This window comes from Dermochelys coriacea, chromosome 1 (genome assembly GCF_009764565.3).
Source record: "Dermochelys coriacea isolate rDerCor1 chromosome 1, rDerCor1.pri.v4, whole genome shotgun sequence".
Taxonomy (NCBI): Eukaryota; Metazoa; Chordata; order Testudines; family Dermochelyidae; genus Dermochelys; species Dermochelys coriacea.
In genome coordinates, this window is record NC_050068.2 from 158,011,982 (window position 1) to 158,039,654 (window position 27,673).

General features: G+C 41.1%; 1 protein-coding gene across 6 annotated transcripts in view; it reads right to left on the reverse strand.

Annotated features, from left to right (window-relative positions):
* SLC37A1 (solute carrier family 37 member 1) overlaps nucleotides 1–25,670 on the reverse strand; it is a 55,519-nt gene extending 29,849 nt beyond the window's left edge. The window contains exons 1-10 of one of the 6 annotated variants that reach the window (XR_006278431.1): nucleotides 25,336–25,633; nucleotides 24,926–25,044; nucleotides 20,844–21,112; nucleotides 18,799–18,880; nucleotides 16,037–16,163; nucleotides 12,036–12,114; nucleotides 11,055–11,190; nucleotides 9,261–9,337; nucleotides 5,109–5,275; nucleotides 3,815–3,852 (exon numbers count right to left, since the gene is read on the reverse strand). Coding sequence is in view for 5 of the 6 variants with exons in the window: in XM_038419906.1 (XP_038275834.1) it covers nucleotides 3,815–3,852; nucleotides 5,109–5,275; nucleotides 9,261–9,337; nucleotides 11,055–11,190; nucleotides 12,036–12,114; nucleotides 16,037–16,163; nucleotides 18,799–18,880; nucleotides 20,844–20,899 (762 nt within the window). In the remaining variant the exon portion in view is untranslated. Of the gene's footprint in view, nucleotides 1–3,814; nucleotides 3,853–5,108; nucleotides 5,276–9,260; nucleotides 9,338–11,054; nucleotides 11,191–12,035; nucleotides 12,115–16,036; nucleotides 16,164–18,798; nucleotides 18,881–20,843; nucleotides 21,113–24,925; nucleotides 25,165–25,335 lie in introns of those variants that run through there. The other 5 variants (XM_038419906.1, XM_038419883.1, XM_038419874.2 and 2 more) reach the window with 5 other exon arrangements.
* Nucleotides 25,671–27,673: the final 2,003 nt, after the last annotated feature.

Sequence of the window (27,673 nt, forward strand, 5' to 3'; positions counted from 1 at the left end):
GATCATTGTTCATCACACCTCAGATGCAAGCCAAATGGAAAAACTTATGGTTTGATGACTACATTCTAGTTATTTTAAATTCAGGTGGAGCTCTGTGAATCTTGCAAAATGTGAAAGAGAAGGCACTTTTACATATTCTCATTTCAAATTGTGCTGTACACAGGAGCGGCACAGGGAATTCAGATTGTGCGCTCTTTCTACTTAATGGCTTTGACATTTTTCACCACAAAATCCACATTTTGTAACAATACTTTAATCACAATTAGACTTCCTAAACTAATCCACTTATTTCAGAGGCTGCTATTAAAGGAACAATCTCTCTCCTCCCCATTGAAGATAAAGATTTCTCACATTCTCTTATAAAATATTCATTCTAACTGTCCAAGCCCAGGAAGGGGGCATCAGGGTTGTAGTTGTGGTCTTTGGGGTATGCCTCTCCTTCCCCCAAGGATCTGATTCCATCTATTCTCTGTGGGCTCCCCAGGCCCCCAACTGGAACAGATCTAAAATAGTTGCTTTCCTGTAAATATAGGCACTCATTTGCATGCGCAGTTCCACATCAGTGCACGCTGAAATTGCATTCTTTGAAAAATGTCACCATATAACACTTTATCTAAAAAGATTTGCCATAGACATGAAATGTGTGGGTTGGGTAAGCCTTAAATGTATATTTACCACCAGGTAGAGAGAACATGGGGCTGTGTTCAGTTGGGTATAACATTAGAGGAGCAGAGGGAGGCACTAAACTTTACAAATTGCCTTAGTACATCCTGAATGTAATGTAAAAAAAATATAGTCAGAAAAGCATGCCCTGTCCATATCTGAAGTTTTAATTTAAAAGGAAATATAGACAAAATTTGCCCCAGATAAAGTTTATGGATGCATATTTTTGTTGTTCTTTAGTTGTTCATTCCTCCAGTGCAGAAAATTTATGGAGGAATGAGGATAAATTATGTATAATCCATAAAAGGTAAAGTGCAGTCTAAGATTGAAGTAATCATCCTCGATGGGCCCAAGTCCAAGAACAAGGGTTCTGCAAAATACATACTAGAAATGGTCTTACTGAAAAGAAGAGTCGTGTTGGGAAGTGAATTACAATGATCTAGCAGAAAGAAAATCTATTATCTGAGGAAAGATCAGCTATATCTTTATCTAAAGGTTAAGAAGAGAAAAAGTGAAAGATTTTTTTTCCATTTCACTTTTTAAATGCAATATACTCTGGCAAAGGGGAAATGCCTGGAGACGAGGACTAGACTGAGAGGCTGCATATTAAATATTTACACTTTATCTTCTGGAGAGAAGTAAGAAGTTGAAAAGTATGTAGACTTCCAGATATGGAGAACCTTTACCACAAGAATTTTTAAAAGAACTGATATTTCTACAGAAAGGGAAACCATGTTAAAAGATTTCTTGGAACAAAGAATTGCAACATGTTCATACGTAATGATCAGCTGGGTCTACATGCTATGTTGCAAGAGCAGTGAATGAGAGATTAGATTAGAAGCAATGAAAAGAAGATACCAAATCTTCACATATGCAGTACATTTCTTTCCCTATTACAAATGCCATTAAACCTGCCCTCTACTGTCACTTATCAAATTCTTTTATTGCAGATTGCACAGACTGCTTAAACTACAGCTTCTGTGGAGAGTAGAGCACTGTGGAAAGCTTAGACAAAGACTCCACTTCTGGCATTTACACCAGACTGAAATATTTTGAAACCAAGTTTCAGATGTACAAGTACACAAACGAAGGTAAAATGGCCAAAGCACTTAAAGTGCACCTTCTATTTTGGGATTGTTGAAAAAAAAACCCCACCCCTAAAAAACCCCTTAATTTCAAATGAAATTATCTCCATGAGTGGATTCTGTTTCCAGATAGAACTCCTTTTTTAACCGAGCAAAGCCAGATACAAGTGACAGTGTGTATCCTGAGAAATCTGTGGAGAAAGTCAGAGTTAGGTGTTTTAGGTTCTGTTCCAGTCTCTGCCACTGATTTGGGAGGAAAAATTAAGCTATAAGATACAAGCTATGCAAAAATTGCTAGTCACTTGAAAGTACGGAGGGAACTGGGCTCCCTGTTTTCTTGTCCCTTCAAATTATGGGGGACATGAAAATAAAAATCACCAGACCAACTCACAGATGGTGCCTTAGATTTACTCTCTGTGAGGAACTACTCCTCATGGTAACTTTTAAAGTTTTTATTGCTTCATCTGCAATTAGAGATAGTCTCTGCTCTGCTTAGATCAAACAGACTCTTGAATTATATTTACAAAGAACATTTTAGAAATTTTCGAAGGGACCCATGCCCCATGGGAATTTGCTTCTCAGAAGGACTGAAAACAAAATGGCAGCTAGAATTTTATGACTTCCTGCAAAATTCTACAGCTAGTCTAGCAAGGCCAAGGTTTTTGTTTCAAGTGATGGGCACCGTCTGTTTATTATCCTAGTACTTTAGCTGTATCCTTTCAGTTGTTATTTATCTATACTTCAGCAACCTGATGTGTAATCAATACTCTATTAATTGATTCAACTTCGGCAAATTAATCCTGTGGTGAATACAGGAGAATGCACTACCCTCCACTCCTGTTGACTTCACTCTGTACTTTTCGGACTTCAAATTTTAAATTTGAGGTATTCCCACATTCAAACATCATGTGACTTCCTAGGATGAATTGAACTCTTGGCAAATTTTGCATTCTGGGGCTATTTCTGAGTGAAGTCTAGGAGAGAAAATGTGTTTAAAACCTCCTATGGGATTGCAAATAAGAATCCGTGGGAGGGAGCGATGCTTGTGCTCCACGAGAGCAAGGTTTCCATGGAAACAGTAGGTCAATGCATCAGACAATGAGGCTGGGTGTGGGGCAATATCTTGCTGATGTTCATGAAAGATTAAGTTAATGGCCTCTTGTTTTTTGGGGGGTGGCTGCAAGAAAAATCCCCAATTGCCTTTTTTTTTTTTTTTGGTTCAACAGCATCAAGATAGAGATAGTTGAAGGTCATTTTTTCTTTCGTATCAGCTTTTGGTAAGACAGATAAGCAATACGCTGTGCAGAGCTCTTTAACAATGCTTTCCAGTAACAGCGCACTGAAGTAAATGGAATACATTTACCTCAGCAAAGCTTCGTGGCAAATTCTGAGATCTATCTTTCTTTTCAGCAACTGCATGAAGCAACTGAAAACATTCACCAGGATGTTTCTCAATAGGTAGCAAAAAAATACTGAAGGAAAATATCTTCCAGCTCAAGTATCTATGAGTCATGTAACTTCAATACAGTAAGAGATTTGCTTGTATTTAAAAAATGCGAAGGAATTAACTGGAAAAAATATAGACAGTACAGTATTTTCTGAAATGAGGTGACCAAAATATGTGCAAATTATCCAATTGACCCAAATCATTCCTTACCCCAGTGAAATCTGGGGGCAGGAGAGAAAATACATCCACATGAGGATCCCCTTGGGGAGATCTTCCCCCTCACACTGTTCCTTAAGCTAATTTAAACAAAATAAAAAATCCAGTTTAAAAAAAAAATAAAAAAATCAATCCTCCCCCCAACACCAATTTTTATCCCCTCACTGCAAACTGCATGAATAATACTCGAATTCCACTACAAAACTAACACACTACGTTATCATGAGCCCTACCACCAAGCTTAATTTATTTCCCTGACAGATATTACAACCCCCCATTGTTCAAATGTATATCAGAAGGCTAGTTTCATACTATAACTACCAAATGATGTCCTATTTATCCATTAAAAAAAATAAAAGTAACATAAAATATAACAATGAATATTACAATAACGTTCACTTACACTGGATGGTTTGCGAGCGCAACTTAAATCTTTAGGGTCTGAAATACAACAAAACACCAGTTAATCAAACATAAGGAATCATTCTTCTAAAACCCTGTGGATATTAAAGCCTGGTCTACACTTAGAAAAGTTGTTATAATGGTATAACTACGCCGGATAGGGGTATGATTTTTTTTTTTACTGATGCACTTACACCATTATAAGCCTTAGCATAGATGCAGTATACTGGTATACAGATGCCTTATATTGGTATAGTTTATTTTGCTCCCTGAGCCGACATACGCTACTTTTGTATAAGCACTTCTATACTGATATAATTGCATCCACGCTGTATGCATGTGCACATGCGTTTATTCTTGCTGCTTTAAACCATAATTAAAGCAATAAAACTTCCCGGTATAGTCTAGCCCTAAATGAAAAAAAAATACCCCCATTCATTTTGACCTACAGATATATTTGTTTCTTTTCTTTAATATTCAGCCAACAGACAAAGAGCACAGTTAAGTCATTTTCAGTCAGACACAATGCATATGAAGTCAAGTGAAGATGTCATATGTTATCAGACTAGGAATACCCTGATTCCCCCATCCATATGTGGAGTCTGACCCCTTGCCTCACAAGTAGACCCACTGAAGTCAAGTGAAGATACAGATCAAGAGGATATGGTTTGGGGTGTGAAGTAGGACAAATACATTCTGGTAGGGTATATATCACACCTTACTGCTTTAAGATCATGTTGCTGCAATCACTCCACATGATGCTCTACCTTAAGACCACTCTAACAAGAGCTAATGAAGGATGCCATGGCCAGCTTAAGTAGAGGTCCTGATCAGAAGCACATTACACCTGTGCTCCATGATTTGTACTAGTTCCCAGTAAATTTCAGAGTGGAATTCAAGGACTTGGTGTTAACATGTAAAGTTCTAAATGGGTTAAAAACCAGTTACCCAAGAGCTTGCCTTTCTCCCCAGGCCAGAGTTGTGATCAGTGGAGACCCTTGAACTATAAATGAGAGAGCTGCTGGCAGGGGGTCAGACTAGGACTTTGCAACTGCCCCCTCAGGATGTCACATCTTGACCTTCTGAACATGCTGAAAAGCCTATCTTTTTCTCCATGTAGGTTCTGGGAAGGACGTGACCCGAGTGTCTGGTGGATATTTATTTAGGTACCAGCAGCCCTTTATAGGTATTTTGCATTGTGTATTTTAATTTTTGTATAATGGGGGTTCCCAGCATAGGATGGGCAGCTATAGTTTTGAATAAATAAAAATAAAAATAAGGAAATATATACTTACGTTCAATGAGAAACAGAAAACAAACGATCCCCAGGCAAGCAATTATAACACCAGGAACCACAAAAGACAGACCCCAGCAGGTAGATACCCAGTAACCAGCAATTAAGGATCCTAAGATATTCCCTACGGAAGTGTGAGAATTCCAGATTCCCATGATCAAACCTCTCCTGCATTCAAAAGGATGCCAATTTTAGTTCTTCTGCCCATAAACATTATTAAGTAGCGTACAGAATGACAGACAGCAGTTAATCTTTGGCACTGTTGAAGTATTTGAGGACTTATCATTCTATAACTGTGCATAACCCTTACGTTACTGCCTTAATCTGACTGTTTCAAAGTACCTAAACATTAATGAAAGTATCCTAAAAGCTTCCTTGTGCAGGATATGGGTATTATTCAGAATCTGGCACGACTGGGACTTGCTAGCCTGATTAAGGCCATTGAAATATATGGAATGACTCCCATTAATTTCAGTGGATTTTGGATCAGGTCCTAAAGATGCATTTTTGCTAGGAAAAAGAAAGACGTGTTCTTAGTTTGAATCACCTATGTCTACACTAGAACTGTTACAGCAGCACAGCTGCAGCACTGTAGCGTAGATACTTGCTATAGCGACAGAAGGGGTTTTTCTGTCATCAGGGCTGATGTAACCACTAGGCGAACTAGGCAGCCGCCTAGGGTGCCAAGATTTGGGGGTGCCAAAAAGCGGTGCCCCCCAATTTTTTTTTTTTACACTATTGCTGGAAAACAAATGAATAAAGAAAAGAGAAACACAGTTGAACTTGCATTTTAATCATTATGCAGTATTCATTTTTGAAAGTTTATAATAAGCAATGCTCCGGGGGGAGGGGAGAGGGCCGGGCGCAAGGTGGAAGTTTCACCTAGGGTGCAAAATATCCTTGCACCGGCCCTGTCTGTCATGGTAGTAAATTCGCCCCCTTGAGAGGTTGTAGCTAGGTCAATGGAATAATTTAGCCTGATCTACACTACAAAGTTAGGTTGATGTAAGGATAGGCTGGGTCACAGAGGATCACTATTGGCATTTCAACATCACCAATGGTAATTTACAGGTCAGGAAAGTCAGTCCTTGCTTGAAGCTTTCTGAACAGTCCTATGTTCTTAAAGATGTGAGCATCATGCAAGTTCTGTGAACAGTCTACATTGATGTTAATGAAGCATCCTCAGTGATCCTCCAACGCTTGCATAACCACAGAAAAATGGTCCTTTCTGTTGATGTACTCTGTGGCAAGGTGGGTTGGTGCCAAAATGCGTGCCGCCTATTGCTCCACTGCAGTTTGGGAACCCCATTGCTGCAAATCCATCCACTATGTCCTGCACGCTGACAAGAGTACAATCCTGCATAGCAGGAGGCAATTAATGGTCCTTCACACTAGCATGACAATGGCCCCCCCACAGTGGATATTCCAACTCCAACATGATTTCCCACTGAATAGTAGCAATCTGGCTTTGCAAGTTTCCACAGTGTGATTGGCACTCGCTTCTCCCTTATCAGTGCAGCTCTCATTTTCATGTCCTGGTGCAGGAGGGCTGGGGTGAGCTCGGCACACAGATGCAGGGATGCGGCCTTGCACATTTGAAAATTCTGCAGCCACTGCTCATCATCCCAAGCTTGCATTATAGGATATCATCCAACCAGTCAGTGTTCATTTCTTGGGCCCAGAAGCGGTCAAGCTACAGAACTGTAGTTGTGCTGTTGTAGGCACTTGTAGCATAATATACCCTTACTGATTATACTGTTCGTACAGGGGCACCAATAATAGGGACATCAGATCCTACAGTAGCATTAATGTGAATTATTTCTGTGAAACTGGCATTGGTGCCAATGGATTTACTGTGCAGCTACCACAATGTTATGGAGAAACTCTGAATGATATTACAAAATAACAGTAAAATATCCCCTACTGCAGGATTGAAAAAGTTGACTTTGTAAAGAGTGAGCACTATGAAACAGCAAAAAATTTTGTTCATCCATCTGCCAAATATAATCTCTTTAATTTCATACTTTGAGATGTATTATTTAAAAAAAAGTGTTAGAAACAAGTAGGCCTTACAGCAATTTTTGATGCATACCCTGATGATTTTTAAACAGAAGTGAAAGCAATGGGAAATTCCAGTTTAAAACCAATGGCACAATACAGCCCTTATTTTGTTTTTTAAAGTGTTTTTAGGCTGAGAACATTTGCCAGAGTTCCTCTCAATTCAACTCTGAAGTACTTTACTTATATGTCTGAGAGTTATTAACGAACACACACCAATACAGCTGTTTGAAACTGCAAGCAATAATGTTTTACACAGGGGGCACGTGACTCTTGCGTTTGGGGAGGCTGGGTGGGAGCACCAGAAGTTCCCTAGAAGTGGGGGGGCTACTGGTGCATGAACCCTGGCCCCACCCCCTGCTGCACCCCCTCCTCCAAAGCACCCCCCCGCTCCTCCCCAACCCCTCTTGTGATAGCTAGTTCCCCTGCTCATTCCTCTCCTCCCCTTCCCCCAGAAGCCCCACCCCTTCTACTGAGTCCCCTCCAGCCCCCTGCTGCTCACTTCTCTCTGCCCTTTTTGAACTATTTAGTTAAGTTAGTTGCCACAACAACAACAACAACAACATGAGCAGCAGGTATAAGAGACTTGGGGAGCTAAGTCTCCCCAAATGGGGCAAGAAATGCCAGCTGGGGCACACCTCCTGGAGACCTGATGACTTTGGAGTGCTGACACCAGAAGTTCCCAAGAAGTGAGGGGGAGCCACCGGTGCCCAGACCATGGCCACGCCCGGACTCCGCCTGAGCTCCACCTCGAAGCCCCGCCCTCACTTGGCCTCTTGCCCCGTGACCCCAACCCCACTGCGCCTCTTCCCCTGGAGACTCCATCCTGACTCTGCCTCTTCCTGTCCTGCCTTCCCCGCCACCACAAGGCCCCGCCCAGCTGCCGCTCACTCCTCTCTGCCCCCTCACTCCCGTTGCTCACCCTTAAGGCAGAAGAGGGCAGAAAGGAATGAGCAGCTGGTGGGTGGGTGGGCTCGGTGGCAGAGATGACTGCGTGGTACGGTTGCCAAATTTCTAATCATACAAAACTGAACTCCCTTGCTCCACCCCTGCCCCGCCCCTTCCCTGAGGTCCCACCCCTCTCACTCCATCCCCCCTCCCTCCATTGCTTGCTCTCCCCCACCCTCCCTCACTTTCACTGGGCTGGGGCCAAGGGTTGGGGTGCAGGAGGGAGTGAGGGCTCTGGATCGGGGTGCAGGTTCTGGGGTGGGGCCAGAAATGAGGGGTTCAGGGTGAGAGGGGGCTCTAGGCTGGGGGAGGGGGCTCCAGCTGGGGGTGCAGGAGTAGGCTCCAGGCTGGGGGACTTGAAGTGTGGGGGTGGGTTCCAGCCGAGCAGCACTTATCTCAGATGGCTCCTGGAAGTGGCTGGCATGTCCGGCTCCTAAGCAGAGGGGCCACAGCACTCAGTGTGCTGCCAGCACCTGCAGGCATCGCCCCCGCATCTCCCATTGGCCATGGTTCCTGGCCAATGGGAGCTGCGGAGCCAGCACTTGGGGTGGGAGCAGTGCATGGAGCCTCCGTAGCCACCCCTGTGCCTAGGAGCCAGACATGCCTGCTGCTTCCGGGAGCTGCTCGGAGCCAGGGCAGGCAGGGAGCCTGCCTTAGCCCGACTGTGCCACCAACTGGACTTTTAGTGGCCTGGTCATCAGTGCTGACCGGAGCCACCAGGGTCCCTTTTAGAAAGCCAGATGCCTGGTAACCCTAGTGGGCAGGAGGTGGAAAGAGGTGGAGTAGGAGTGGGGCCTTTGGGTGGGGCAGATGTAGAGTGAGGGCAGGGCCTCAGGGGGAGGAGGTTGCCAAGTGGGGTGGGGCCTTGGGGTGGAGCGGGGCCACGGTACGGGCGCCAGTGGTCCCTCCCCCCACACTTCTAGGGAGCTCCTGGTGATCCCACCCAGCCTCCCCAAACACAAGAGTCACACGCTGCCTATGCACGACAAACAGGTAATTACTTATTTTTAAAGGATCTTCCTTAAAAGGCTTAATTCAAAAAATCACCAAAACTAAATAGGAGTTCTTACACTGGTTTCATCAGGTTTTATATTAGGGCCTAAAACCACCCACATATAGTCCCAGTACTTAATATTTATATTTTTACCTTCCTTTTCCAAACCAGTTGCCAATGCAGGTAACAACACTGGGCCAGCCAGTGGTTTGCACCAATCCATTAGCTATCTGAAATCATATTTCAAAAAATATTTTATGAATATGAAAATTCTTATACAAAATGTCATGTTAAGTGCTTCCTTAGAAGTTCCTAAATTGCATAGAAACAAGCCTACATTATCATTAATATTAGATTAGTATTTTTTTCCAAACACCATTATTCAGCAAAAATAAATTAAGACTTTATACGTACAGCACTTGGTATCCAAGGATTTCAAAACTTTTTAATAGGGAAAACCTCCACAAATTGTCATCTCAGGCTTGCCAAAGATCATATGGAATCTGACAGTGCTAAGGACTCTTTGCTCTCACTGCTATAACACTTCATAATATTTTTCACCTGAATATGAGTTTAGGGAAACGTATGGGTGCACATAAATGCTAAAAAGACAAAGCCTTACGAAAGAATGTAGAACCCAGAATTTAAAAGGAATAAAAGAAAAGATGTATACACTGAAGGGACAAATTTCATATATACTAAATTCAGACTGAGGTATGAAGTTCTTTAATAACCTGTTTAAGGCTGGGATTTTTGAAGGCTACTAAGGGAGTTAGGTACCTGACTCCCATCAATGGGGCACCTTACTCTCTTAGGCTCCCTTGAAGATTCCATCCTAAAATCCCAAATTACTAATCCCATGAGGATAACATAATAGTTCACATTTACAATATACATTTTGAAAAACAAAATAAAATGTATTCAGGCAAACTGTTGTACTTTACCTATCAAACACAGCGTTAATGACTCTGGGTGGGATTTCCAAAAACATCTAGGGGTATGCCTGCACTTCAAGCTGGAGACATAATTCCCAGCTAAAGGAGACATACCCAGGCTAGCTCTGATCAAGCTAATCAAGCTAGCATGCTAAAAATAAACAGTACCTGTTGCAGCTCAAGCAGCGGGAGGAGCAAGACACCCCGATTAGGTATGTATTGGAGACCACAACTATGTACTCTAAGTGTAGCAGTGGTAGTGAGAGTGGTGGGAGGGGCTAACTGCCTTGAGTACGTGTCTTTGGTCTCAGACTGGTACCTACTTCAGGGCAGCTAACCTCTTTTACAACTTGCCCTGCCACAGTTACAGTTAATTTTTAGCATGCTAGCTCTCATCAAGCTAGCATGGGTATGTCTCTTTGAGCTGGGAATTACATGTCCCGCTGGAAGTGTAAGCATACCCTAAATGATTTAGGAGCACAAACCCATTGCCTTTCACTTACGGCCTCATCTAAAGTCCATTGATGTCAATGCAAAGTCTTTCCATTGATTTAAATGGGCTTTGGATCAGACCCACAGGATTTCTCAGAATTCCACTCCAGGGGTTTCTGTTGCAACAGCTGGCGATATCTTGAACACTTTTCACCAGTGCAGGAAACTGCTCAGAGAAAGACAGTATCCTACACTCAAGTCTTAGCAGACAGGTAAAAGTAAATGCATTTGTTCTCAAAAATATATTATTTCTCACTTTTAGGTTTACACACATTAATGATCTGGGATTTCAAACAGTTCATGTTTTTTTAAAAAAATTTCATTTAAAACATGTCTTTACTTATAAAGCTATGTATTTCTTGAAATGCTATGGCAAGCACTCTCTTGTATTCCATTCTAGCTTGAATGTAATTCAGTCTTGTATCTAGCCATGTAACCACTAAATGCTACTCACATCTGAAAATAAAAATAAATAAATTTGGAAAGCCAACAAACCTAGGGAAACAAACAGTATGCTTACCTGAGCTATCATGTAGAACCACAGGTTATGTATATTACAAAAATAGCCCAACCCAAACATTGCAGTGAAGAGTCCACTGGCAAGCATTCCAGCTGTTAAGTAATACCGGATAGGCAGTCGCTCTCCTATTATACCACTGAAAATGTACAGGGGTAAAGAAAACAAAAAAACATTTAAAAGAAACATGAAACATTTCACACACCAAACTTCATAGTGCATAAAGAGTAAGTTTAAATTCTGGATCTATTAGGGTTCCCCCCTCCAAGTTTCAACAGAAATTGTAACTAAAGATTGAGCAATTAAATAATAAATATTTGGTTCATTACATAACAAGTGCCGATATTGGAATCATAAATTGAATGGTTCTACTGTGGGCATAATAGGAATTACTTTCCACGTGATTCTTCATGTTGGGTGCATCTGCACAGCAGCGGGGAGGTGTAATTCCCAGCTCATGCAGATATACATGTGCTAGCCCTTCTTGAGCTAGTGCACTAAAAACAGAAGCACAGCCATGGCAGTGCAGGCTGTGTCTTGGGCTTGCTGCCAGAATACAATCCTATCCAAGATCCTAGCATGTACTCAGGTGGCTAACATATGCCATCACCCGTACCACCACAGACACACTGCTGTTTTTAATCATGATAGCTTGAGTGTGTATGTCTACCAGATCTGGGAATTAAACCACCCAGCTGCTACTTAGACATATTCATTAATGCATATGGGCTAGACTGTCCCCTGTGATACATTTCTGTTCAAGGGAATAAGAATCCTTCCTATGAATTTCTATAAGGGTTTCAGGGTAGGCACGTTTTTCCACAGTGACTAACTCAGGGCTTGGCATGTGTGAGACAATCCAAGTTTCTCCTTCAGTGATCGTTCATCAGAAGCTTCCCAAAAGGGAAGGATAACAGATTAGAAGCAGTGCAGGCTTCTGAATCAATAATTCAAGAAGTATAAAAAAAATTCTAAAGGAATTACCTCAAATACATTCCAACTGCATAAGCACACAGAAATGAGTAATCCAGGGCTCCCAGTAATTGCTTGTAATTGTTCTTGTCTAAGAATACATTTTCAAAATAAATCAGTGGAAAAAGTTTATCAATAGCTTTCAAACCCTTATTATATATTTCATGTACAGGTCTTGGAAATCTTTAAAAAGCAAGAACCCCCATCCCCCACATAGGCATTTTTAGTTTTAAGTGAATTTTCTAGCAGGAAAGAAAAAAAAAAAAAAAAAAGGAGAACGCCAGTTTCTTGACACTTTGCATTCTACTTAACCAAATAATACTATATTTTCTGTTTTCATTTACTACATATTAGAAAAATACTGTTCGAAGCATTCTTAATCTCCCCTTACCCAATTCATATCAAAACATTTGGAAATGGAAAACACAAATTTATTAGCAAAAATATATTGTATTTTCAAGCTTCTAAGAAAACAAAGTTCACAAATGTTTAAAAAAAATAAAAATTAATATTCCCTAAAAGGAAAATACACTTTTCAAACATGTCAGGTCCTAACTGCAAAGATGGCAGAAACAGATTTGCCAGATGGATTTTTAAAAAGACTAACTACTTTAAAAAAAAAAAAAATTAGAAAGGATGTTGTGCTTTGTTCTTTAATGCTAGAAAATAAATATTTCTGCAATTTCCCCCCCTCCTTTACAATGTTCTCTCTGATCCTGTAATCAGACCTGCTTGTGTGGGCCCTTACAGCCCATATGTCCCTAAACCACTGACTGCCAGAAGCTGGGACTGGATTACAGGGGATGGATCAGTCAATCATTCTGCTCATTCCCTCTGAAGCATCCAGCATTGGTCCCAGTCAAAATTTAGGTTACTGGGCTAGATGGACCATTGGTCTGACCCAGTATGGCCATTCTTATGAGCCCACTAGAGTCAATGGGGCTCTCTGTGTGCCAAGAGGCCATCCATGCAGATACAAATCTCAGGATCAGGGCCATTATTTTGACATATTGGATGAAAGGGAGTAAGATTAGACACATGGTAATAAAAATGTTCATTGCTGCTCGACCAGTGATGGGAGAATGACTATTGATTGAAAATTTTCAGCTAAAAAAACGGTGTTGGATTTATGCACAAAGTCTATGAACTGCACACAGGCTTGGTTTAGCAAGGGACTAAAACGCATGCCAAACTTCAAGCATCTGAGTAGCTCCACCAATTTCAACAGGACTATTCATAGGTTTAAAGTTGGCACATGCACAGATTTTGCTAAATAGGAGTCACAGGTGATCATGCACAAGAGGCGGCAGCTGTTTGAAAAATTAGGACTCGTCAGAGTTACTGCTTTTCCTTCCCCATTTTGAGCACTCCTTGGGCCTCAAATTAGTCATGGCTACAGACTGACTTCAAAAAAGAAACGCAAGCCAAAAAGGTCATGAAAACAACATGGGTGTTCAATACCACATAATTTCCCCCAATGTTCAGCTTTTAAATTAATTATTTTTAGAAACAGGTTGAATATAACACTGTACTGAACAGTAACTTTCAATCAGTGGTTTCTGAAAGGAAAAAAGTTTAAGGTGTTTTTACCCCCTCGGGACCTAGTCTATCAAAGTTACACACATACCCTTTTAGGCCCCAATCACGCACTGACCTCCATGTGTGCAGACCCTATACCCCCACAGAGCCCTTCAATGGAGCTTCACCCGGGCACAGAGCGTGACAGAAGATGATATGTCTGGATCTCATTATGAATTCTGGTTTGTACCATGTGTGGAACACTAGTCTGCACTCTGTCCAGGAACAAGAAAAGGAGTACTTGTGGCACCTTAGAATTTATTTGAGCATAAGCTTTCGTGAGCTACAGCTCACTTCATCTTGAGCTGTAGCTCATGAAAGCTTATGCTCAAATAAATTTGTTAGTCTCTAAGGTGCCACATGTACTCCTTTTCTTTTTGCGAATATAGACTAACACGGTTGCTACTCTGAAACCTGTCCAGGAACAGACATTTGTACTACATTTTCAACAGCTACCAGCCCTAGAAAGGTGTTTGACATTTAACTGAAGGATCATCACACTGACAGCAATCCAGGGCTATCAACTTTGAATGATTCTCAACTGCTGGACCATCCCATGGAAGAATGGGGACCATCCCTTTCTACACAGGGGATGGCCACGGGGGGAGAGGGGGAGGCTATCTACATGGGGACGTAGGCCAGCTTAACCATGTCGCTCAGAGGTATGGATTTTTCACACCCCTGAGCGATGTAGCTAGGTCAATCTAATTCTCTAGCGTGGACCAGCCCTCAGTTTGAGTACGTGGCGTGACAGATGTTGCAACCTCATCCAGTATAGTTGAGGACCCTACTGTAGTAATGTTATGAATGGTTTTTACATCACACTAGGCCAGGGATTGTAGGCAACTCCAGTGGGGAAGAGTTACCACCGGCTCCTCCAGGAACTAAAAGCAGTAGGAGGGTGATGGAGGCAAATCACTCATGCTGTAAACACTTCCAGAGAAGTGCCACCCTCTGGGGAGCTTTGCATACACTCCCTGGCCCACAGTGATACATAAACCATTCTTAAACTTCATACAATATGGTCCCCAACTAGCCTGAGGTGGTTGCAAGATCAAAGGGAGAATATGCAGGTACAGTTTCCCTGAAACTGTGACACATGGCACACAAGCAGAGGCCCTATTTAAGAGCAGTGTCAGGAGAATTTAAAGGAGAACTCTGCTCAGACTGAAATGCTGATGAACCATTGACTCAAAAGAAGGAGTGAGCACAAACTAGAGGAGAGTGCGTTTCAGGACTGTCATTTGCAAATCTCTGTAGTGCTTTATCAGTAAAGTCACTGTGGTTAAGAAATTCTTCTGGTGAACTGTGCTCCTTGCTTAACTGCCACATTGTCCCCAAAAAGGTTAAACTAGGAACCCCAGAGTGCTCATGGGCTAGGTGGAACTCTGAGTGTGTGTAAGCAACGGGGGATGGGGAGACCAGTGAGTAGGGTCTCAGATGGCTAGATGGCAGCACCCCACTTCCTAAGGAAGGGTGTCAGAGAAGAGGTATGTGCTCAGCAGTATGCCCTAGGTCCCAGAGCTACAAATGTATAGTGGGTTACCAGGCTACTTGGTAACACAGGGGTCTACCGACACATAGCTCAGGGTGCAGGATCACAGCCTTAGTTAGTAATAATTGAACAGTTTCTCCTTTGCTCGTGGGCTATCAAGTTACTAGGATCTTCTGTTCTACTGACATTCCCTGTTTATGATCAGATGCTGAACATAAGATGTCAAGCACTTATTCAAAATCTCAATTATTATATTCAAATTATTATGGTATTAACTTGTAAATAAGCAAAACAGCCTTTTAATTACAATTTAAATTTTCTACATGAGCATATTTTCTTTGTTTTGAAGGTGCCATCATTTCTGGAATGTGCCTGGTACCAGTGAATAGTTTATAGAGCTGGTTAGAATTCCATGGGAAATTCTGACATTTCAAAATTTGTTTTTGTTCCAAATCGGAAACACTGATTTTTTTCCACTGACTGGAAATTCTGGAAGCATTGAATTATTTTGTTTCAATAGTATCAGGACCACATAAAATGTAAATGTCAAAATGAAATGAAGTGAGAAAGTCAAAATGATCAGTTTTGGCACATTTCCATAAACATATATGGAATCACCACATTCCCATGAAACATTTAGATTTGACAATTTTGCATTTTCTAACTGAAATTTGTTCCATCAAAAAGTTTAAGACCAGCTCTAATAGTTTAGATTTCAGCAGCTGAACTCATAATTTATTTGGAAAAGAAGTTATTGTAAGAGACTTGCCATTTAAAGCTTCATTTCATTTAGGACACTCACAACACATTAGCCAGGTTAAGTTAAAAACAAAACATGCACCTCCTACCCGTTTTTCCACGGGAAGAATCCCTGTGATAAGTAACAAGGTACAACGCTTGTATAAATATCATTACAAAATTAGCATGCAAATGAACTCACCAAATGGCTCCCAACCACACTGAGACTCATTAAATAATTTTTTAACAGGCTGAATCTGGATGGCATAGTCTTTGTAGGAGTTGAGTTCAATTTCATTTGGAGGAGCACAGTGCTTATGTAGTTCTCCCTAATGTAGAAAAAGAATTTGACAATATAAAACTCACTCAATACAGAATCCTGCTATACACAATAGAGTAGCAAATTTAACAAATCAGCTATTTATGGGCCCAAACCAAAGCCCATTTAAGTCAATGGTATGTCTATCCTTTTTAATTTGCAGTGCTGTTATAGCTGTGTTGGTGCCACGATATTAGAAAGACAAGGTGGGTGAGGTAACATTTTTTTACTGACCCAACTTCTGTTGGCGAGACAAGCTTTACAGCCACACACAGCTCTTCAGGTTGGTCCAATAAGAGATATTATCTCACCCATCTTATCTCTCTAATATCCATTGTAATGACTTTGGATTAGTCCCTATATGTGAAATACCCTTCACCACATGTTATAGTGACAGTGCTTTTCATACTGCGAGATCCCCAAACACTTTACGAACACTAGGCCTGATGAACCGCTGTTACGCTGCAGTTTTGTGTCACTGTGAACGCTAAAGGATCCCTAAAAAGTTTGGCTGGGAGTTACACTGGTATAAGATTGGAGTAACACAATCCTACACCTATTAGAAGTCAATGGAAGTGTTGCCATTGGCTTCGCTGGGAGCAGGACTCAAGACTGGGCTCCAAAATTGACAAAAACTAGTGTCTCAGTCTTGCAAACAATTACGTACCTGCTTAACTTTAAAGTACCATAAATAGTCCTATCAAAGTCAGTGTGCACAACATTAAGCGTGTGTGTCAATCTTTGCAGCACCAGTGGCAATATATTGTATTTCATCCCATATAATGCAGCACAGGCAAATTTAGAACAGGGATAGAAGAGAAAAAAAAAAACACACCCTATTGAAACTGCAAGGGAAATTTAGGTAGGCAAAATGTAATTACCAGGATTGACACAGCAGAGTTCAACACCCCTATTCTCACTACAAGTGCTATAGGAACTTTGATATTCAGAAATAGGCAAGGACTTGGATTTTAGATCTCATGGGAATGACAGCATCTCCAACAGCACACTATGCAACATGCTGGGGAAATGGTCTAGTTTGCCCAGCAGCTCCCATAGAAGTCAACAAGCATACTTCAGTGGTACATGATACCATACATATCAAACAGAAGCAGATAAGCTTCCCCACAAGAAGAAATGATTGGTTCACAATATATAAAGGGGTAATGGTATATTTTTCTAAAAATGCTCCTATGCAAGTGATGTTCTCAGTCACACAGGTGTAAATTTGGAATAACTCAATTAATTTCAGTGAAGTTACTCTGGATTTACACTGCTGTGAATAAGGGCAGAATTTGTCCTTTCCTTCAACACATTTTTTAATTTTATTTTTCAGTTTATATCTTAAACATTTCTCCTCATCCCCAAGCACACAACTACTTGCATGTATCAATGCTGCAAGCTGATGTGCATGAGCAGACTTCTAGGTGGGTGAAGAGTCCCATTGACATAACCAGGACTCCATACACATGTAGGAATCTGCGCGTACAGATCACATTGCAGGAGTGGAGCCCATGAGTTAGCGTATCATTCCCCAAAAGATAAATATATGGACACTGCGGAAACACACTTTGGAAGGATCAGTATTAAAAAGAGGGGGAGGAAAAAAACCATCACCAAGTCTAAAAATAAAAATAGAAAATATAGTTTGACACATCAAGCTGCAGGAAACTTCAAAGGAGATACAGGGAGGAAGGAATTTAGTTTATTAGTTTTTAATTAGATTAAGTAACTGCTTACTCTGCTTAAGGCCAAGCTATCAACAGGAAGATCCAACACCGATTTCCAGAGTAGTATGGATGGGAATTTCACACTTGAGAACTATGCTCTCTTAAAAAAAAATACTATTTTATAACCCCAACCAAATATAATCTTAAGTAAGATAACATGGTTTTCATATGGATGATCCTAGTCTATAGAGATCAGGGAAACAGTACTAAAGTCAGTTTTATCCCTTGCGTAAATAGGTTCCCCCACAGAGGGAATGAAATCAAAAGGTTAATGAAACACTTGACAATTTGAAATGTAAACAATGAAACCACATCTAAGCAATTTGCATTCTGATAACAAGTCCAATGCTATTTATTTACTGTACGGAGCAAGGCTTTAATATGAACAGGCTATTAAGCAATAAAGTTAAAAATATACATGAGAAATAACTTCAGGTTAATGTACTGCCAATCTGTGCTAAAAGTCTAAAGTGAAAATGAAATACATTATATTTCTCTGATATCACTGCACTAGCTCATGCATGGTACTGCACAAGAACCAAAATCGTTTTGAAGATCTAATCCACACAGTTTACTCAATCTCGACTGATTCCTCAGCTCTGAGCAACTCTTCTAAGATTTCAAGCCTTGATCCTGCAAACACTTACACATGTACTTAGTTTAACTCACGTGAGGGCCTAAAACAAGAAATATGTGTAGTATTCTAGGTGTGGTCTCAACAAAAATGTATAGCATGGGACTATGTTACGACAACCGTAATTATCGGCACTCGTTTTCACAGCATTGTGGGTTAAAGTTTAACACGGTCTTTGAAAAAAACAAACAAACAAAAAAAACCCCAAACACACAAAAGTATACTTCCCTGTTTGATAAAATTAGGAGGCTAGTTAAACAAAATGACTCATTGTTGCTTACCTTAACTATACTAATAGGTTTCCTTGACAAGTGGAAACTAGCATATAGCAAAAAGGTAAGAACAAAAATGAAGGCCCTGCACCTGTAACAAAAGAAAAATCAGTATTTATTTTAATATTTCTAAGTGATGTCATTCACTAGATTTATATTTACAATCATCTTACATAAAACAAAATATTTTGAAGTATTCTTCACATTTTTTTTCCACTTCACATCATAAACCCTTCAAGCTAAAGAGATTCTAAATTAACTCTAACTACTGTGTATTGGGGTATAAATTTGAGCAATTTCAACAGTTTCTATATTTAAGCCAGCATCAGAGCAAAACATCATTTTTGCACCTTTACCCCCAGAGATTCACAAATGAGAGTGTGTGTGGGACAGAGCACATGGTGCTGGCTCTTCTCTCTTTCCAGTTGCTAATGCATATGAAAAGAGAAACAAAAGAAAAATAAACAATGTTACTTATTTTCTTATTATTGCTTTTCCATGTAAGCAATTGTGGTTGCCAAAGGGATGCGATCTGATTGGAAATGGGATAGGTGTGTTCCTATGACAATGAGAGGTGATCCATCCTAGAAAAAAAAAGTTTGAGAATGCTTGCCTTTACACTGATGGTTTCATTCACATCTACTTTATAACCATTAGTGCATTTTTTTAAATGGAGAAGAGTAGTTTGAAAGATTTGTTGTACTTTAGTAGATTCTCTTCCAACTTTGCTTACCAATACCTGTTAAGTATATGGTCTGATAGATTATACAATGCTACATGCTGTATGTCTTCAGCTCAGCATCCTACATAAAATCCAGTTGTCTGTCTGCATATATAAGCAAAAGCGTGAACATGTATCAATTTAAATCTCCAATAGAAGAAGTGTAAGTAGCCACAGCACTCTGCAAAAGCCATATACTTGGTATTATGCCAAAACACATGGCCAACATGCCTCCTGCTGTAAAAACCACCACAGGATCCTTAGTGACCACAAGGGGGCAGGACTTCAGTTTTGGGTGTTGTCTAATGGATGGTATTTCCAGAAATACAGTAGACCCTAATGCTATTCTAAGACATCGGTCAAGTACTGACTGAGAGGCAAACATACAAGTTACGGAATTGCTAACACATCCTCCAGCACAAGCAATTTCCTGGATTTTCTTGGAGGTCTCTTACCCAAGAATTGACAATGTTTAGCCCTGCTTAGCTTGTAGAACCAGCACAGAAGACTCTGCAAGTAAGGCTACCCAAACACACCATCTGGGTTTTGGTATCATAACGTACATTGGGTGTTTAATGTTATGCCCATTGCTGAAGATTTCATTTAATAAACAATAAAACTGCAATGACTCTTGCCTCGCAGCTCTGTTAGATGAAGTGTATGAAAAATCGATTAAATGGGAAGTACTGATTTCTTTCCTTTGTTACAGTAAATAAGTGATTTCAAGCTAAGAGTAGCAAATTATCTCTCTCCCTCTTGAAAGCACGAAAAGAGCCGACAAGACCAAAACAGAATTAAAAAGTTGTCAAAAGACTTCCAGATTTTAGTTTCCAAGAACAGACAAATATAGTTATTTATTTTATAGTAGCACCAACCAAGATCAAGCTCCTATTGTGCTAGGCACTGTTACAAATAAAATTATGATATGACCCAGGAGAAGAAAGATGATTTGGGTCCAGGATAAACAGATAAATTTTTTTCCCACAGACATAAACCAAGCAACTCAAAATAAAAGGCTGCGATTCATCTCCCCAAGCACATAACATGTGAAGTAGAATAGGAGACGTGCTTATTCTCTATCTTACAAAATGAATAGTGATGGAAATGTATTCCAACCCCCTAGATCACTCTGTATTAGCGTCAAATCTCCTGATTCAAAAATCTTTAGCAATGCTCTTCGTTATGCAATTAAATCAACATTTCCTTACCAAAGACTTGTTTTATATTCCAAGAAATAAAAAGTTAGAGAGACTGAGTCAATGGAACAATCTTTCACAGATAACATCTGATATTGTCCAAGAGCGATGTCTGTAAGGTATACTTGAAAACTTACCACTGATCGCTTGTAAATAAAACGATGAAGCGAACTGCAGGGGGAAGTTGAGCCATTTACTTCACTGCCAGGATCTGGGTTTTAGGTGACAAAATGCTATATTTGGAAAAGGATTGTCCTGGATTCAGGCTTTTTATCAAAGATGCTCTGAATGTTGAGTAATTGCACTTTGTAGAATGGTTCTGAAGAGATGTCACACTAAGCAGATCTCCTTTTAGGTCTCCTCGTTGATATTTTCTGTCACTTTGAATGGCCAACTCTTCACTCAACTGTTTTAAAAAAAAAACACACACACAAAACAATGTTGAAAAGTTAGCATTTTAATTATAGTTTTAATCAGTGGTTCCCTCTTTCAGTAATGTAAATATACTACTGCAACTTTATAGACATCAAAAATGTGGAGAAATAGCTTAACCCACTTAAAAATTACAAATTTCTAAAGGCTGCCTTTCTTACTTGTTGGTATCAAGCCTAAATAACAGGTTTCAGAGTAGCAGCCGTGTTAGTCTGTATTCGCAAAAAGAAAAGGAGTACCGGTGGCACCTTAGATTTGTTAGTCTCTAAGGTGCCACCGGTAAGCCTAAATAAGTTTTTCTTTAAGACATCAGTACAGATAAAAGACCTCATTGAGGACGTGATCTAAAGGCCACTGAAGTCAATGGATAGAACCCATTGATTTCATTGGATTTTGCTTCTGGTCCCAAGAGACTGCAAGTGGGCAATTCCCTACCAGGAAAAGGTGTATTTTAAAACACCAAAAGCACTCAAATTTCTGATGCCATAGGGAACTTACCAATTCCTGGCCCAACACAGTTGCTTTAGACCCTCTTCTCTAATAAGAAAAGGTGCACAAAAACCTTCATTTCAGGTACTGTATGGTGTACTAGTCATGTTCCTACTTGGCATGTTTGGCTGAGGCTGATAAGTAATAAGAGTGAGACTGACCTCCCTAGACAAGCAAAAGAACGTAAGCTAAAGAAAAATCTTATTTCAAAGTACTCACTATTGCTAATAACTAGGACTTGTCTTAGGATAGGATTGTTAGATGTCACATGGCAGCCAGAGGCACTGATTTGTGAGCTTTATTCCTTTAATCTTTATTCTCCTGTATTAGCACAAATAAGAACTGTGCTTTTGCTCTTCCAACAGCAGACAGTATTTAACGCAGTAACGGCTGTATCAAAGCTGACCTTTCTAAATCTAACCTAACTCTACCTATATTTTAGATGTTTTGTTTTTATGTCTTTGGGATGGAGAAATCTAATCACCTCTGGAATAATTACACCTCTCACCATGAATTCACCATTAGCTTGCCATATTTTTTTGTGGTTGCTGTGCACTTGCTTCCTTAGCTTCTCATGCTGACCCTGGTTTAACATTTCCTTTCTTCAAGAGTGAAATTCACACGTGCTATGGAAAGCCTGCTCAAGGCCGCCTCCCGCCACATAATTTACACCCTGTACAGAGGGTTCTGCTGTTGAAACAGTCACACAGGAATGCCCACACCCCTCCTATATATATATTTCCATACTAGTCCCACATAAGTTGGTATGAAGGCCACAACGGGGCTCCAGCAGAACTTTGTGCCTCATACAACTGGTGCAGAAGGCTGAAATAATAGCTGCAGGGAAAGTGCAGCATAGCACCCGGACACTGGTTTGTAGGGAATGATTTCACCTTCTGATCCACCACCCACATAAAGCCCCAAAACTCTGTTTTTATGAGCAGAGCTCAGCCTAAGTACGCAGTGAAAAAAATTTCAATTTTTTTTCCATCACATCCATCCATCCATCCAACCAAAAGTTCACCAGATGTCTGAAGTGGTTTAAAAGAAGAAAATGAGAATCTGGGACTCTTGTCACAAGAGTGACAAAGATGTAGCCATAGCGACAACAGTTATATTCATTCTATGGCAGCATGGGATCATTAAGTATTAATATTAAGTTAATTTGTGGAAGGGACAGTAGTATGTTACAAAGGCAATGGCAACTATAATAGGTAACTTACTGATGAATCATTTTCTTTTTTTATTAAAGTGTAAATATACAAATCAGGAAAAAAAAAAACCTTTTAACTTGTTTCCTAGTCTTTTGTTTTCAGTAACGCTAAGGACTTAATTTTCCAACCTAAAAGAAGCAACTAAATAGCAGGAAAAGGGCACCTCAAGCATGGTAGATGAATGCAGGGCTGACCCTAGACCAAATGGCACCCCAGGCAAGGAATGTCTTGGGTGCCCCCTGCTCCGTTTAGTTACACTTTTGAATACCTTATTTTTTTTATGGCATTTGTAGCCTATTTCATGACTTAAATCATGCATGCAAATCGTGCATCAAACCCTGTCATATAAGGCAATAAATTTGCATGCTAGGATCTGTAAGTCTGCGAGCCCGGTGCCCTCTCAAGGCCAGCGCCCCAGGCAGTCGCCTGGATCACCTGCCCCTAAATCCGGCCTTGGATGAATTAATATTTTACCATCTCCTCATTCTATTACAGCCTTGTGGAAGGCATGCTATAATGAACTTCAAAATGGTATTTGCATCCTAAGGGCTAGATTGTGCCTTTAGGCAAAGCATTGAGCTAGGATTGTGCATACACTGCATTATCTCCAGAGGCACTGTGCATTACAGGCATCTAATGTACAGGCATAATTCCCCACCCTGCTTCCTCCTTGCTCCGTGAAGGTATAGTAATTTGCTGCTGGCAGCAAATTGCAATAACCCTCAACACTGGCCTAAGCTGTGCTGCCCAGTGCATTGGGGGATTGGAGAGAAGGCTCTGCCCACTCTCACCTACTCTGGGAGAAATAGAGTAAGCAGGTATGCAGCACCCACTTATCTCTGCATGCTTGGGCCCAAGGTCCCAATAGACCATGCAGAGATGTAAGTAGTTTTCACTCCCTGAAGCAAACACAAAGTCCAAAACCTAGCCCCAAACTGCTATTTTCATTAGTTTATAAACTCTTTTAATAAACAAATGAAGCATATTGGCACCCAGGACGATTTGTTTTAACTCGTAAGGGATTTCAAAACAAAAAACAAAAAACCTAAAAAACAAAACCTTCAGGAATAGCAACATAGCTTGTACTGGTCTGTGATGACCAGTAAAGCTGAAATGTTGCATTGGTGACAACTTCCCAGTCTCTCAAAGTGTCAACATGATGAATCTACAACACTGGTATTTAAATATGAATAGTCATTATTGGCTGCATAATGATTGCTCCTAGAACATTTTGACAACAGAGGAAAGAGAGAATCTAAGTTTCTCTTTTTTAACAAAAAGAAACGAGTACTTATGGCACCTTAGAGACTAACAAATTTATTTGAGCATAAGCTTTCGTGAGCTACAGTCTCTAAGGTGCCACAAGTACTCCTTTTCTTTTTGCAAATACAGACTAACGTAGCTGCTACTCTGAAACCTATCTTTTTTAACAGGTGGTGGAACTTCCTGGTCTTTATGACAACTTTCCAGGATGTAGGTTTCACATTCACACCACCTAGAGCAGAGTTTCTCTCCGAGTTTCATCATCGCTTTAGTGTTGCTTGTCCGAGACACTGTACCTTAAAATTATATAAGCACACGCACACCCAATTACTATCTTCCCTTTTCAAGACAAATACAGGTTTCTTGCAAAACCATCTTTTGTATAAATGGTGCCTATAAGTTCACCTCGTACTGTGGTTATCTGATCAGTAATGTCTCTGAGGAAATTTCCTGTCTGGGACCTGCAGCTAGTAGATTCTTACAACTCTTTCAACTCACATGAGGAAAAAAAAACCAACAACCACCAACAGAATTTATTTCTGAACACGCCACTAGCTTCCATCACATTTCAAGCCCTTCCAGACGTCCAGACATTCAACTGACTGTCAGCTTGGGAAAATGCTTCCGATGAAGTGAGCTGTAGCTCACGAAAGCTTACGCTCAAATAAATGTTAGTCTCTAAGGTGCCACAAGTCCTCCTTTTCTTGAAGCAGGAAAGATGATTCACCCTCAACCTCATCCCTAGGGGAAATGAGGATGTCAGCTGATGGAAGACGCTCTGTTTCACCTCTACAGATTAATCCCCTTACCACAAAACGTACCCGTGCGAACAGTCTAGTCTCACTGAAGCCAGTGCAACTACTCATGCAAGAGTGTGCCGGCCTGGGATCATCTTGCGTACAGCCTCTTCCACGCAAACGGCGTATCTTCAAAAGGCTTTCTGGAGAGAAGCAGTGGTAGAGTTAATAAGTCAGACGGGGAGATGGAGGGGAACTAGTAGATACCGGCAAAAGAGGGCAACCAGAAATAAAGACTGTTTGGAAAATTCGCACAAAGCTGTAACTCGGCCTCCCCTGGCCCGTGCCCCTCACACCCTCCCTTTCATGCATAGGTGGAGGTCATCACTCCCAGGCGGCGGCAGCAGGTGCATCTCCTGATGCACCCCCCCCCCCCCGCCCCCAGCCAGCCTCCCCTCCCGCTGCCATCGTTCCCAGCTTCGGCTCCCACCGACCCCAATACAATCGCGCCTGGAGATCAGCTTTCAGCGCACGGTCTCAGCGCAGCCCTGGCTGGTGTTTCCTTGCTGCTCGGGATACTTCCTGCTTCAGCGGCGCGGCAGGCGTGGCTCCCTCCCGTTTCATTCATGCTCGACCGGTCCCCGCTCTCGGCGTGCTAGAGAAGAGCCTGTTTGCCGGGCGCGCCTCCCCCCGGCCCTCTGCGGGGGAAGCGGCCCCACACGCCCCGCGGGGGAGAAGCAAGCTGCCCCCCGTGCTCAGCGCAGAGCGAGGGAGGGAGGCTCCGCTCTACAGCGCCCCTGGCCCGTGCATCACTCAGCCGGGCTGCGGCGGCGGAGCCCTTTCCTCGCGGAGCGCCCCTTGCGGCCGCGTTTCAAGGCTTGCAGATAATTGCCGCCAGTTTGGGCGCCCATTTTAGGTTGCAAAAAGGCAAGGGGGACTTGTGGCACCTGAGAGACTAACACATTTATTAGAGCAGAAGCTTTCGTGAGCCCCAGCCCACTGTGTGTATGATAAACCCATTGTTCCATGTTCCCTGTGTGTGTATATCCATCTCCCCTCTGTTTTTTCCACCAAATGCATCCGATGAAGTGGGCTGTAGCTCACGAAAGCTTCTGCTCTAATAAATGTGTTAGTCTCTAAGGTGCCACAAGTCCTGCTTTTCTTTTTTCTCCTAACAGTGTGTATGATAAACCCATTGTTTCATGTTCTCTGTGTGTGAATATCAATCTCTCCTCTGCTTTTTCCACCGAATGCATCCGATGAAGTGGGCTGTAGCTCACGAAAGCTTATGCTCAAATAAATGTGTTAGTCTCTAAGGTGCCCCAAGTCCTCCTTTTCTTTTTGCGAATACAGACTAACACGGCTGCTACTCTGAAACCTAAAATTTTCGGTTGTGTAAACGCCGTCCCGCCTGAAATGCTCTCTAGCTGAAACCCCGCAAGTTCAATGGAAAAGGAAAAAAAAAACCGTTCCCCGCCTTGTTCGAGGCACAGTCGCAGCGACACCGTGCGACGCGCCGCAGAATCGGAAAGCGGAGCTGACTAGAAGCACGAGTGAAAGCGATTGGTGTATTTTTATTGCACAAGCCAGGAGAGGCAAACCAATATAAAATGATGGAAAGTAGGGTTCTGCGCCAGAAATGAGCCCCACCTGAGTGGAGACTGCCTGGACCTTCGTTATATTTTTAAACTTTTGTTTTAATCAACAAAAGGTACTATTTGTAAGGGTATTTTTTTTTTAAATAAACGTGAGTTTTAACCGGACACTTTTAATTTGTGCATTCAGGATTTTTTTTGTTAGGCTTTTGTGTTTGTTTGAGATTTTGAAAATACGAGATACATTTACAAAACAGTGCCTACTTATCAAATGTCATCAGTTTGATAGGTGGTACAGTCATTGGCCCCAGTCCTTCAAAAACGTATGCAGGTGCTTAACTTTATGCAATCTGAGGAGTCCCATTGAATTCAATAGGGCTACTCTCCTAGTACTGCCAGTCTCAAATGTTCAAAAATTATGAGGCAGATTCATGAAAATGGCTTAAAAATCATAATTTGGGGTTTGTTTTATTTGCCATCTGGTTTGTGCATTTGCATCACATTTTTAAACTTTTCTCAATAACTAGGAAGGCTAGAAATTTACTTTTTTTAAAAAAATGAAAGCTGAACTGCTCATGTATATACTTGATTCCTGTTGCTGGGGCTTAAATAAAAATACTAATATTGCTAGGCTTCTGATAAATTTGTGGGAGTGGGTAACACTGCTCACCATACCCAAAGAACATGTATGAGACTTTTCAGGATCAGACTCTTTGTCAAGAAACTAGGTCTTACATTTACAGGAAGATGGACTTAATCTAATTCCCCCCCCCTTCTCTAATTTGTACAAACCCTTATTTCAGTTGTGTTTTTAAGAATCTGTTTAGTTTATTCAGTACTCAGTAATGTAAACAGTTATCGAGTAGCAGCTTTAATTATCCTCTACAGCACAGACAGCTTCTATTTTGTATAATGTAATATCCTTGGCTCCAGCAGTCTGCTTACAAAACGTCTCACAGCTCTCACGGAAAGTTATGCTTCATTTCATTTTCTCCCCTGTACTGCCTGTCCCAGCTTTCACAGTTAAACAAACTCATTAGCTCCTAACATGATTTTACTTATGCCTGATACTGCAAACATACATGCTCAACTTTACTACTATGGGTAGGCCCATTCATTTCAATGGCAGTATTTAAACTAGTAAAGTTAAACGTGGTGTTTGCAGAATCAGGTCCCTGGCATTACATTGAAGCTTAGTAAAATTACACTAGATAGTTGTGATCTTGGGTAGCCGTTG